This window comes from Malaclemys terrapin, chromosome 3 (genome assembly GCF_027887155.1).
Source record: "Malaclemys terrapin pileata isolate rMalTer1 chromosome 3, rMalTer1.hap1, whole genome shotgun sequence".
Classification (NCBI taxonomy): domain Eukaryota; kingdom Metazoa; phylum Chordata; order Testudines; family Emydidae; genus Malaclemys; species Malaclemys terrapin.
In genome coordinates, this window is record NC_071507.1 from 53,889,754 (window position 1) to 53,904,100 (window position 14,347).

Genomic DNA, 14,347 nt, shown 5'->3' on the forward strand with positions numbered 1-14,347 from the left:
AACTGGTTGTTTTCACAAGCCTTGAAGCAGAAAGGCCATGTCTACATCCAATTTAGGCAGAGCAGATTAGGGAACTATTTGTGAAAACCAGAGCTGGATTTAGTGAGCTACATGGTAATAAGGAAGGGGTGTGTGTGTGTGTGTGTGTGCAGGGGCGGGGGGTTCCTTAAATCCCTGTGTCTTACCCAGTAAAACTGAGACAATAACCTTGAGAGCTGCCTCCCGCCCTAACCCCCTCCATATACCCCTGTGGATATGAGAGCTATCAAGCGCACACCACTAGGGGTAGGTTGTTTGCACATATGAAAGAACCCTTTTAGATCAGTTAATGCAATTCTGTTTGAGATGTAGGCAGGACTGGTTCTACAAGAACCCATAAGTATGCCTGGCATTTGCCAATCGTAAGGGCTTGTAACAAGGATACTACAAAAGATGCTCAAAGGCATTGAAAAATAATGGAGACCGCTCCTCTTGTGAACTCCCTTCTGATCCAGATTTACCAGGGGTTCCCATCCCCTTTTGCACACTTGGCAATATTAGCCTTTCACAGCGCAGAGGACAGCTTACTTGATTATTGCTAGGAGATACCCACCAACACTGAAACCTTTTTAAAGTTTCACTATGATACCTATAGCCACTTTCACTCTCCTTCAGCCTCATCTGAGGCTTCAAGCCACATGGTAGGCCACCATCCCAATTCAGGAGGGCTGGAAGTTGCTCCTATAATGGGAGCAGGATCGCTGGAGACAGAAGAGAAATCTCTTCCTTGTTGTCTTGGTTCAGACTATTGGTTCCATAGTATTCCCAGTCAGTGCTGGCCTAGGAGGTCTGAGCATCAGCCTCAGATCTTCACGTGCCAGCACACTGCCCTACTGCTAAATTGCTCAAAGGCGATTTCAATTTGAAGACAGGCCCATGGTAAACATCTACAGCTGACAACGCCAGCCCACCTCAGTGGTTAGAGGGAAGCTTATCATCCAGCACCAAATAGGTTAGTAAGAGCCATAGTCACACCACACTTGGTTATTGACAAGAACAGACTTCGCAATTCCAATGGCCACTCGAAAATAACGGAACAATCACAAGTGGATAACAAGATTGCTCAAAGAGAGAGAAACCTAGATCTCCTAAGGATTCCAAACCTCTAGCTTCCTAGGACGAAGGATGTTATTAAATGTAACTAAACCACTCCCAATCTGGTATTCCTGCCTTCACCTTCTCCAGAATCTGTGTCTTTCTTATTCCATAAACCCTAAAACACTTAAAATGGCAATCTAAAAGCTATGAAGCCTTGACTGCTTTGAGGATGGTGTGTTACCAACACCAGCCACTAGAGGACAGATGATCCTTACAGCTGAATAAATTCTGTCATTCACTTAGCTGGAAGGGCTTTAATTACACAGTTCAGGAGCAACAGAACTCAGGGTTCGGACACCATCTTCGTTCAACTGGAGGGCACGTCAGCTGCACAACTGCTCACTACGTAAATTCTTGTTCAAAAGAGATTGACTAAGAGCCAGAAATGCTATGGAAAGAGCATGCGTTCGCCTTGCCATCCAGACCACAGCTGCTCGCTGCAAAGGCGCCTGCGACGAGCGACACGATCTGCTCCCATCTACTGAGCAAAGCCAAGGCTTCAAGTTCAGCGTTTGTTCTGGCAGGTGATCTACATATGTACAAAAACTAAAAACCACTTTAAATAGGGAAGTTATAGCTTTAACATGGGCGGGGGACAGGGTTTGGAAAGTGTCTTGTAGTGCAGTTCAGAAGAGTCAGTTTGAGGGGCAGGATGCAGGGTAGTGGTGGAGTTGGACGTATGGCTTTAATGCAAGTCCTCGCTCTGTGACAATTCCATTAGGATCTCAATGAGGTTGTCCAGCCCCCAGAGGTAGCCGTCCTCTCTGTTCCCTTCCACCCACGGCACGTTGTGCTGGAGGAATTGTCCCTCTGGCAGTGGTGTGGTTTTCCCAAAGTCAATCATCCAGACTTTGGCCTGTTCCTTTTGGTCATGAATGAAGAGGAGGGAGCTCCCAATTACCTGCAGAGAGAAAAGACACTAGTATTCATGCTTCCAGTTTTAAAGAGACATATATGCCAGTCAGGATATAGCTGTTTTTGCGGTCGTCACACTCCCATTATCTAAAACCACACCTGCAATATTTTATGCTCGAGTTTTTGCATGTGCAAAAACTTGGATTTGTGCACACCAGCTGCATTTGCACATGCAAATCAGAAATGTAAACTACCGGATTTACTCACAAGTCACAGATTTTGGGCATGCAAGAAGCTTTGCCGAAGAGAGGAGCATGAAACTTTGGGCATATAAAATTGCAGCTGCAAACTTCAGAAGCCAAGTGGAGGTTCCTGGCAGGGGGAAGACATAGGGCTTATCTTCATGGGGACACTCAGGAAAGTTAAGACTAAAGGTATGAGGTTAATGCACATCAGTTAAAGCACACAAAACCACTGCGCGAACGCTGCCATTCAGAATAAAGTGGCCTTACTGGACCTTAATCCTCCTATTTCTAGAGTCTTCAAAGGAAGATAAAGCTACAGCAAATGTAGGCCATTTTAATGAGCGCATCCATTCAGGAATTCATGTGCCTTCACTTACGCCCATTAACGTCATACTTGCATTTGATTTGTCTTAATTTTGGGGAGTCCCTGCATAGCCAAGCCCTTTGCATCAGCATTTAGAATAAAGCTCTCCACAGCCCAAGTTCTTTATGGATGATCAGTGCCTGGAATTAAGCTACACTCGCTGGGTCTGTATCCTATGATATACAAACACCGCCTCAGCAATTGTGCTTAAGTTCTTGAATATACGTTATACATGGACAAAATGTCCCCTCCCTGACTGATGCTTCATCCCCAGTAACACTTAGAAAAGAGCCTGGGGTAGGTTTCACCAAGGCTCGTGGCCTCTGTAAGTCTATCAGGATAAGTTACAGGACAGTAGGGTAACAGACATCCCTTCCGTGAGCTGCTGCCACTACTACAACGGGCTGCTTCACATTCTGATAAGCCTTTGGACAATTAAATCCTGTCTGTCCTCAGCGTGTGTGCATGCACCTCTCCCACTGAATCCAACAGGAGTTTGGGAGGGCATCCGTGTGTAGAATTTGGGTGTGTGTTACTTTAAGAAAGCCTGCCTGAAGAAGGTAATCCTTCTGCTGCAGCTTCCCCTCCTGGGGGAATCTCTACCAGGCCAGCCAAGGAGGAGGTGGAACAGAGCTCACACAAACTCATGCACAGGAAGGGCTCCCTCTGCACTTCTCCTTCCTTTACTACCTGGCCTTATTTCCAGTTTGGCCAGGTGCTGAATATTCACAGAGCTCACTGACTCTAGTGGGAGCTGTGGGTGCTCAGCACCTCTGAAGAGCCTGTGATATCTGCTTCCCCTACTGGGCCAAGACCCCAGCCCAGGCATGCGGATTTTCAGACCCCACTGCCTGGCCTGCCTAAGGTATTCCCCAAGGTTCTTACCCAGTGCTGGGTTTGAGTCAGTTTTTGCATCAATACTGTGTTTCAGCTGTGTACATGGACGCCAGGATCACTTTTCGTAATGCTCACTGCATAGTTTTGCCTCACATAGCTCCTGCTTCCCCAGTTAAAAAAGAATTCAGTGGGTGCATAGGCCTCAATTCAGGAAAACACTCAAGTAAGCTTCTCAAACAGAAACGTTTTACAGAGTCAGGGCCATAATAATGTGTCTCCCAGGTGCAGTAGTTTGATGGACTCAATACTGACTTGCACTATTGCTATTCCTGGTAGCAACGGCTAGCGCAACCCCTACAGGAGCACCGAAAGTGGGCACCTTCAGCTAGCCCCTAGAATAAGGGACAGGGAATGCAGATGAAACTTGGAAGCTAGCAGAGAAAGACTCAGCCAATTGTAGGAAGCCGTTCTTGAACCACGAAAGGGTCTGAAGAGCAATTTGTTAGCTGGAAGGGATCCTAACAGGAGAAATTAAACTAACAAGACCAGTCTGGTGACTGGTCAGAAGATGTTCCCTATTAATCAACAGTTCAAGACAGCGTGGGGAGGGGGGGAAGGGGAGAGTGCTGGAGCCTAGCACGTCCCCTGAAGCAGTCCCCAGGAAAGAACAGTGATGCAGCTCTAGAAGAATTCAACCAATGTCAGCATTTCAAACAGAAGTGCTACCACGTTTGAAGCATCACCCATTTTAGGTCTGCCTATAGAAAAAAAGTTTTTAAATGGAAGCACGGAGAGTTTGCATAAGTGATTATGAATTTACATTTGTGAGGAGGCTTTCTTCCCTCAGTGCATTGGAGCTTTCCCAGAGACGGGTCTGGGAATGAAGGCACATCAGACACACTCCTTTCCACTCTCAGAGCCTCCCTTTGCCCCGAAGGACCAGTTTCGCTTTAAAGAAACTATTCCTGCATAAGTGCTTCATTCTCATCTCTTTGGTAACTGAGTTCTGAAAAAGCCCATGGAAAATGCTGACTTTTCAATATTGATTTTAGTCCCAAACCAGACTGAAAAGTTGTTATTTTGAAGTTTCCTGTGAAATGGAAATTCCAAAAGATTTCCATTTGGAAATGTCAAAGGTTTTGTTTCAACATTAGCTCAAAAAACAAACAAACAAACCTGACATTGCTGCAATCGAAATGTTTAATTTTGGTTCATTGAACTAACCCAAAACTCTTTGTTTCAAGTAATTTAAACATTTCAATTGCCCTGAGACTTGTGATTCAGGTGCAAAAACATGTAGGGAAAAATATGGAAACTATTTTCTCACAGAAAATCATTCTGACAGAAGACCTCTGACCAGCTCTTGCCAGCAAGCTCTGTAAGTGCTGTTTTGAGATACTCTCCCAGCATCCTTTCAGGTATCTGGAACTGTGTTTAAATATCAGAGGGGTGGCCATGTTAGTCTGGATCTGTAAAAAGCGACAAAGAGTCCTGTGGCACCTTATAGACTAATAGACCTATTGGTCTGTTAGTCTATAAGGTGCCACAGGACTCTTTGTCATGTTTAAATAGCTTATGATGCTGGAAGCCAACCATTATCTGGAACTTACACTCATGTAGACTTTAGCACAGAGATATCATATTATATTTTCTATGACAGAATAGCCAGGAATATTCCTGAAGTCACATATAAGCATAAAGATTCTGAACAAACATTTAAATATGAGCTCCTGGATTAATAACCACGATGGTCATACATTGAAAAGGTAGCTTTCACTTAGTGTCAGATGTGACAAGATTACATCAAAGTTGTAGGTCATCTGATCTCCCTGCAGGTACTATGCAGACAAACCTATGAAAATACACATTTGAGAATAAACTCAAGTTTTAGAAATGTATGAGTTCTAACACTGACGATATCCCTTTCTTGGACAGAAGCTACACAGTACACATAGAGACAGATCTAGCTAAGCATCGTCTCAAAAGAGAAAGGCAAGTTCTACCTCGTGGCATTTAAAGAACGATGATGTTTCCAGGGTGTCACGGATCCCCTTCAACCGATTAAGGTAACCATTCTGGAATGATAAAGAAAATAAGCTATCAGTACTACTACAAGTTTAAGTCTTTTCAAGCAAGACTTTTCAGTGGTAAGACCTAGAGAGGGGCGTGTTAGACTAGTAACATGGTGAATTTCTGGAATTCTTCAAAGTCCCCTTGCTAATCACACCAATGTTCCTGGTCTAATCCAAAAAGCAGGCTAAATTATAAATATTCTAATACATACAGTACTGGCTAACCGTGCTGCCAGCCCCTCTTCTAAGAGGAGTCAAATCAACTGCTCAAACTCTGGCGCTGGTGGGAGGTTGCAGAGGGGTGGACTTCAGGAGGTTAGCAGTTTGACTGATTAGATTCACCTCTCTTTAGCCCTAGCCTTAAACAGTGTCAAAGTGGTTTGAAATAACTCCAAGTCCGCCTGCGTACATAGAAGCAATTTGGCCAAACCAGAGCTGGGCAGCGTCATTTACAGAACCAAGAATAAACCCCAGTTAGCTAATGTCAAAGCAAACAGGCAGGTTTGAAGTCGGCAGTGCTAAGAGCCAGGCCATTTAGAGTCATTCGCTAATAGGCTTTATATGGTAGGGCCTAAAATGGAGCTAGTTTATCAAATTGTATATTTCACCCAGTCTATGGAAAACATTTACAGCTAAACAGCTAGTTCACCTAGCAACACGCAGCAGCACCATTTGGCATATGCAGGATACATGGGTTTGCAGCATTCAGGCCCAAGAGAGGGATGGCTACAGACAATGGTCCCATCCTCCCCCCACCCCTCCCAAAGCCCCTGGATGGCAGGGACACTGGGCACCCTTACACCCTTATGAGGCAGCCCACAGTATAGGAAGGAAATCTTCTCCAGCCAAGCAGCCAGAGATCAGATCACCAGCCCCAGCCACTACTGATGGGAGCTTGTTCCTCACATCCCATGCCTGCAGCCTCTTCTCCATCTCTACAGCAGATTTCCCCTCCCCTAGTTTAGTCGACCACGCCTATCCTTCCGCGTCTGTCCTCTGGCAGTGGATGGTTTCGTAATCCTACTAGCTGCCTGATATAATCAGGTTGCCTAGCGCAAAGTCTGAGTGTTGCCATTACAGCTAACAGCATGTTCTCTCCTAGCCTCTGCCTACCCCTGCACCTTCTCCAGGCTAGGAAGTGGTCTCTACTTTGCCCTTCTGGGGTTATTTCCCAATGGGCTCGGCATAGCAACGGCAAGGTTAATTCTGTGGTCCTTGGCATTAGGCAATGCATCACCAAGGCAAGAGCCTAGAGGAGGAAGGAGCCCACTCTCACATCTGGCAGGCATTTGGGCAATGTCGTCCTAATGCAACTGCTGACTCACCAAAATGTTACGGTTTCCTTTAGTGAATTCTCTGAAGGCCTCTGTGACCTGTTCCTTTGTTCTTGTCTTCTTGAAATCCCGGTTCACTGTGCCATCTTCTTTCTTAAAAAGGGAGAGAAACCCAGACACATTGTCATGAGAGCAGGTAGTTAGAGGAGATGACTTGTGTTTGAAACACTGCTGGGCATGTCATGAACCAGAGTGCTGACTGGCCTCCTTGAGGGCAAGGGGACAGGTAGTCAAGATTCAAGAAAGTGCTATGAAATAATAATAAATAATACCTACTCTTCCATAGCGCTTTTCAGCTCAAAGTGCTTTACAGAAGGAGGTAAATATCATTATCCCTATTTTACAGATGGGAAAATAGAGGCACTGAGAAGTCACCCAGCAGGGCTAAAGCCAAGATTTGAACCCAGGTCTCCCAAGTCCCAGTCTAGTTCTCTATTCTTTAGGTCCTCCGCTTATGGAGAGTCAGATGTAGTGACTGTATGCCTTACTGAAGAGGTCAGCAGACATACTGACCTGCTGGTCAGCTCTTGCAGCCAGACCATTACTTAATAAGGAATTTTATCAGCAGCTCTCCAGTGTCACAGAGACTTACCAAGGCCACTAATGACATGGGCAAGTTACTGTCCAGGGACCATAGCACTGACTAACCCCAAGTGCAGGTCCTAGAAGTAAGTACCACTCATTTTTTGCCATGTAGCTCCCGAATTCCTTCTCCCTGCTTTCTCTGACCAGAATGTCTAATAGCCAACAGCTGCCTCCTATTGTATTCTTGCTTCAAGAAGAAGCAAGCATAAAAGTCATGCTAGAAAACATCTGAGGATGGAGGGAAGGGAAAAGTAGACATTTCCCAGAAGGGGACACAAAAATCCCTGGGTAGCCAGTCTGATTTGAAACACTAGGGCAGCTTTTGGGTGGGAAGGCATAATGCAGACTGCAGCAGCTCACCCATAGGCCCTGGGCAATACCTGTTTTACTCCCTACTGAAAACCGCAAAAAAACGGTGGGTCTGCAGGAGACCCGGGTCCCAAGCCCATTGATTATGGCCAAGAGTCGTAAAAGACACCTGCCTGTCAGCTGTTTATGATCACCTCTGTGTTCAAGGACTGAGACGTACAGTGTAAAAACTCAGCAAACTGTGTACATTCTTCCCTCCCGCTCCAGTTGAGCAGCATGGCTACCTGAACATCTCACCTGCTCAGGCTGCACCCAGTCTAGCCCTAGAAGGGACCCAGCACACCCTCCCAGCTGAACTGACCCGCTTTCATCTGCTCCTGCTCAGCAGAGGAAACAGCCAAATGGCTCAAGGTTTCCCAGATTCCCATCACTTGGCAGCGAGCTCCAGGAAGGGTCCAGCTACTCCACACGAGCAAGGATGTTAGAATCTGCCCTGGAAGGATTTCTTTAAACATCACTGTCAGACAAAGGTCCACATTGGAGGCTTTGTGATCTATGTAGGTTGACCATGGGTTGAAGAGTCAGGTCAGGTCTATCATTAAATACCTTCTCTCCTCCCAAAAGCCACAGATCAAGCAATAAAAGAAGTTGCAAGAAAACAAAAGACACAGTGGTCATGAATATGCATCTCTAGTTTTTACCCTTGACCTAAACAAAGTCTGATGTTGTGAAGAGGTAAGTGTTTTTCCTTAAATTTCTCACCATTGCTATGAATGGGGCAGCTCCACAGTGGTAGAAGGTAGACAGATTGCCAGCATGTTTCTCATTCGGTCCTCTAGGCCTGTTCTGAGTGAGGTGGCTGTGGGGCACCCAGGAATCCTCATCACTGGAGGCTTTTAAGAACAGGTTGGACAAACACCTGTGAGGGATGGTCTCAGTATACTAGGTTCTGCCTCCGTGCAGGGGGCTGACTAGATGGCCTCTCGAGGTCCCTTCCAGCCCTACCTTTCTGTTACTCTATCAATAGCAATGGTGGGAAATTTTAAGAGAAAAGGTTTATGCAGACACAGCCCAGGATTAGAGTTAGCCATAGTTAAGTGCTCCATTTAATGAAGCTCTGTGCACAGCACGACAGAAATAGCAAGAAGCCTCTGCACCAAGGAGCTTACAGGCTACCAGGCAGCACAGATACACGCAATGCCAGACTGACAGCAAGGCAATTGTCAGATGTCAGGCACCAATAGTGAATCAGCACAATACCCTTGCATGTCTGCGTCAGATGTGGGATTACAGCACACTTCGCGGTAGAACTTTGTCCCCAAAAGGCTCTCTTCTCCTACTATTCTGTTCCCAAAGGTCTTAGGGAAGGAAGTATGCAAACAACTGGAAGTCAAAAGATTGGGGTGCCATTCCTGCTCTTCTACAGACTTCCTAAGGAATCTTTGCCAAGTCTCTTAACCTCTCTCTGCTTCCGTCCCTTAGCTACAAAATGGGGATGATGAAGAGTCTCACAAACAAATTAAGAAAGCTACTGTGATGCTAAGTCACTTTGAGAGCCTCAGACGCTGTAGAAATGAAGAGCATAGATCAGGTTCTTTCATTGTTTGTCCAGATTCTATAAACCACTGAGTAATCAGAATTCCCTTTGGGACCTGCACTTCCTGGCTGTAAAGGCTAGTTTTAAAGTGTGTTCTATACACACAGCTTTGTTTCCATAGACTAGTGCTCCTTGAAGGATGACTTGTTTGCCCACAACACTCTGAAAGGATGGGAGCCGGAAAGACATCCTGTTATGCTGGGGAAGATGAAGTAAGAATGAAGAACTGGATCAGAGGATGAGGGAAGGAACAGAGTACAATGAATATCCTGTCCTGTAGCTTTAGATGTCCTTATAAAGCCTTCCCGGGGCGTTCCGAGTATTCAGCTGAGCACCATTCCCAAAGAAATGGAAGGTGAAATATGTGTGTGTACAATGCATGAATTGTGGGGGCGAGTAGACTGATCATGTAAATCAGTGTGCCAAATTTAGTCAGTAAATGATATGCAAATGTAACCCAAGATTATGCACATTATGTAAACTGACTTAAGCAATAGTAAAACCTACAACTAAAGATGCTGAACAATCTTGCTTGCTAAAGTATGCTCAGTGGAGTGGATCTGTGCGATGTTACACCTGTTTAGGAAAACTGCTGTTTGTGTGAGTGCAATTGGGAGCCATTTATAATGCATAAAGTCCTAAGTGCTTTGGGACATGACAGCCTGAGATCATCTCAGGGCCTGTGCACCGTTGCAGGTGACCAAGATCAGAGAGGCCATGCTGACAGAATGTGTGCTCTCAGAGAGTGGGGAAGTACCTTCAGAGGAGGTTTGTTTGCTCAGGAACTTGATCCCTCTTGTTGTCCAGAGGGAGAGTTCCCTGGCTACTATGCATCAGTCATCAGTCATATGGAAACCTCCCCCGACCCTGCCCCTTGGAGATGACAGATACCAACCTGGAGAAGGGCTATCACATTAGTTTCACATGTAAACTGCAGTACAGCCTTGCACAAAGCATTCAAGAAGGGAGGTGTATGGTTATGAGTGGAGTCTTACGTGCGGCTATAAATAAATGAAACAGTGGATGGGCTTTGAGATAAGGCATTAGCTCCGTTTCAGGAAAGCCAGCTAGAATATTTATAATGCTGCTCCTATAATTATTCCCCACTTGAAGTTTTCCCTGAGCTGCCAGGCAGTGCTGTGGTGTTTTCCATAGGCTTGACATTTACAGGTGTTCTAGCCCCAGGGAGTTAATCTTTACAAAGAAGAAATGTAGGGCTGGTTGATGGGCCATAGCAACTGGGCTTTCCCTGCCACCACCCCCACATTAGCACCAGTTTTATCCTATGGTAACTTTAGCGTCAAGGCTAACTTGTTTCTTCTGTGGAATCCTAGAACTTGCAGTCAGCAAGATCAGGTCGCCAGGTTCTTTCTTGAAGGGTGTTTGGGTGGGATTTTCAGGAGCCTAAGGAAGTTAAGGCAATGGAGTTTGTGTGACTATATAAATGTGTATACATCAGTACAGCAGTACACTATGCAGGGCATATACTTCTGAGAGTGACTGATGCCTCAGGGTAGTTTTAACTACCAGTAGAAATGGGATCCATCTTGAGTTTTACCCTGGTTATTTTGATAAAATCTGGCGTTCCCAGCCTTTTCAATGCAGGAAAGCACCACTGTCCCCATTGTACAGACAGAGAGATGCAGAGTGGGTAAGTGACTTACTCATGGTCACCCAGCAAGCTGGGAACGGAGCTAGGAATGGGACAGGAACTAAGTTCCCAAGTCCCAGTCTTGCGGTTTGCCTACTAGATTCCATTGCCCTCCTCTTGAAACTTGATACATTCACTAAGGCTCTCTTCATGCAAGTCTCTTGCTCCACCCCACAACACTCTGCCTATTGATACTTGCACACAACTCTCAGTTACTTTAGTGGGAGCTGCTCCTGCCGATCTGAAAACAAGATTTAGCACAAGATCCTCTCTATCAAGATCTCCACTACAGACAACTTACAGGGTAGATTACTCCAGACAATACCGTTTTTCCAGGAAGATGTCCATAGTGAGAAAGTAGGGAAGGAAAAAACAAGAACCGTCTCTCAATAAAACTTTCCTAAGTTTCCCCATGAGGCTTCAATAGCAGCTTCAAGATACTGAATGCCTGTTCTCAGCAGGGAATGCTTATCCAGCTATGAAGCCAGGGCCGGCTCTGGCTTTTTTGCTGCCCCAGGCAAAAAAGCCTCCCGCCGCCCCCCGTGGGGAGTGCGGCAGGGGAGGGCGCCAAGCCTGTCCGCAGGCCCGCTCTCCCCGACCGGCCGGAGCACCGCAGGGAGGGCGGAGAGCCCGGCCGGGGCTCCGCTCTCCGCGGCGGCCAGAGCGCAAGGGAGGAGGGCGGCGAGTCCACTGCAGCTCCGCTCTCCCCGACTGGCCAGAGCGCAAGGGGGAGGGCAGAGAGCCCAGCCGGGGCTCCACTCTCCCCAGTGGCTAGAGCGCTGGGGAGAGGGCGGAGAGCCCGGCTGGGGCTCCGCTCTCCCCAGCGGCCAGAGCGCTGGGGGGAGGGTGGCGAGCCTGCCGCGGCTCTGCTCTCCCCGGCGGCCAGAGTGCCGGGGGGAGGGCGGCGAGCCCGGCAGCCGGAGCGCTGCAGAGAGGGCGGCGAGCCCAGTCGTGGCCCCGCTCTTGGGCCGGAGCACTGCGCCGCCCCCCTCCAGGTGCCGCCCCAAGCACATGCTTGGTGGGCTGGTGCCTGGAGCCAGCCCTGTATGAAGCAAGCAAAGTAATACAATTCAGCAACATTTGCTGTGTGTAAAACTTCAACTTATAGGTAGGGGGAAAGATCTATGCCAGTAACCAAAGTGAAATGTCAGTGCTATAGATTGGAGGGGGGCGAAAATCTAGGAACTGAGGGATTTAAGGAGAATTACAGTAATTAGAGGCAAAAGACTCAATTAGATGAGTCCATCCCCTTGCGGTATTCCTATATATAATCCTTTAGACCAAGCATGCAGCCCAGAGAACTATGAACAGATAAATACACTTAATCTTAGCAAGAGGACAGAGAGAAGCAACAGACGAATCACCATGTGCAAGATTTAGTCCTAACTGATCCAGCTACCTTTTAGTTTTAGTTTCATAAAGTGCACCAGCCAAACAGTGACAGTTACAGCAATGGAAATGGGCGAAGGGTTGTTCAGATTAAGGGCTGATATAGGGAACTGTCTGACTGGGTGGAGGGAGCAAAGAGGAGGAGATTTAGTGGTGTTTTGAAGAGGGCTGGGAAAGTCAGTGAAATGGGACAGTTCTCAGTAAGGTGTCAGTTAAGAATCAACCTCCAGTAGAACTGGAGGGGAAGGGGGAAACTGAGCAGTGGTCAGAACTGGTGGAACAGATAAGGGAATGTGTATTACGGCAAGACGACAAAGGTTTTTTAAGGGGAAGGTAGCCAATAGTGGAGGCCTCTCAGGAAGGCAGCTATGCTGCAGCACACCAACCATGTTGAAAAAATTATTATCCTTACTTTAGCCCCTTTCAGCAAGTCCCTGAGTGACACAGAGAGATACAAATGCAATACCACCCGCTGGTCATGAATCTTGTTGCATCAATTCAACCTCAGAAAGGCCTCCTCTTCTCACAGTGGGATCGCCTTCACTGCTCAGCGTTTGTCCAAGGAAAAACATTTGCTAGGAGCATGGGTTGAAGTGGTCCAGTCACAGCAGTTCAGTAAGAAGGTGCTTTTCAATGGGGCACCGTCTTTGCACCAGAATGTTCGCTTGCATTTAGCCCCGCACTTTCCAAGTCTCTCAACTAGGGTGACCAGATGTCCTGATTTTATAGGGACAGTCCCGATATTTGGGGCTTTTTCTTATATAGGCTCCTATTACCCCTCACCCCCGTCCCGATTTTTCATACTTGCTGTCTGGTCACCCTACTCTCAACCCTGTGGTTGCGAAGCCCTCCCTAATGTAAAAGGATGCAGTGACGCCTGCCCAGTTATGCAGACAGCCTGAAACAGCAGCTGTGAGAATGTTGACTGAGTTTTAAATCCAATGACTAATGACAATACAAATAATGCATCCGACGAAGTGGGCATTCACCCACGAAAGCTTATGCTCCAATACATCTGTTAGTCTTAAAGGTGCCACAGGACTCTCTGTTGCTTAATACAAATAATCTCTATGTCAGCCATTTCCCCGCTGTTCAAAGAGTGTTAAGAAAATGGGGCTGTTATTAGGAGGATCTCCACAGAGTACTGAAGGAGCAGCTGGGGTTGTGGATGTCAGTTGCAGCGAGTGCCACTACTCATTTTAACCACCACTTACCACTTGTTTTAACCCCAGCTTGTTTTAATCAATCTGACCACTGGTTAGTGGAGTTCATCTCTTAATCCCTTCTGCCCTTCTCCCCAATTCAAAGCAGGGTTTCCTTCATTTTAATTCAGTTCTACAGCGATTGGATGTTTATCTCTAGTAAAGCGTTTGAAAGCGCCTAAGGCCCATTAACTTGCAATGAGACTTAGGCTTCTAAGGCCTGATCCACACCTAAAAATGTGATCAATCTAGCTACATCGCTAAAGGCTGTGAAAAATTTTGTGCCCTGTGCCACGTAGTTAGGGTGACATAACTCCCACTGTAGAATTCTTCCATTAGCCTAGCCACCACCTTTTTGGAGAGGTGGATTACCTACATTGATTACCTACCCCTTCTGTTGAGCTAGGACTCATCTACACTACGGTGCTACAGTGGCACAGCTGCAGTGCTGTAGCTGTGTCGCTGTAGTGTGGACATACCCTCAGTCACTTAGGGCTTGTCTTCACTGCAAAGTTGTAACTTGTTCCCCATTCACACATACAAACCCTTCACTCGAGTGTGGTGCTTGTAAATCAAGTTGGCTGGCCCATAACGGGGCTCAGGCTGCAGCTCGAGTCAGCAGAACTCATTAGTTGCTAACATGACCATCCTGTAGTGTGAATGAAGGCTAGTTCCACTCATGTGCCGCTAGTCCTCCAATGCCTTCCCATAATTCCTCTCCTCTAACCACCAATCCTCATGAAGGGACAGACAAGTTCCTCCACAATTCA

At 46.7% G+C, this 14,347-nt stretch overlaps 1 protein-coding gene across 1 annotated transcript in view; it reads right to left on the bottom strand.

The window, feature by feature from the left end:
* Positions 1 to 1,198: 1,198 nt before the first annotated feature.
* The window catches only part of ITPKB (inositol-trisphosphate 3-kinase B), a 109,265-nt gene continuing 96,116 nt past the window's right edge, over positions 1,199 to 14,347 (bottom strand). Inside the window, exons 6-8 of the mRNA XM_054024411.1 lie at positions 6,836 to 6,937; positions 5,442 to 5,513; positions 1,199 to 2,038 (exon numbers count right to left, since the gene is read on the bottom strand). Coding sequence (XP_053880386.1) covers positions 1,823 to 2,038; positions 5,442 to 5,513; positions 6,836 to 6,937 — 390 coding nt within the window. The 3' untranslated portion in view covers positions 1,199 to 1,822. The remainder of the gene's footprint in view (positions 2,039 to 5,441; positions 5,514 to 6,835; positions 6,938 to 14,347) is intronic.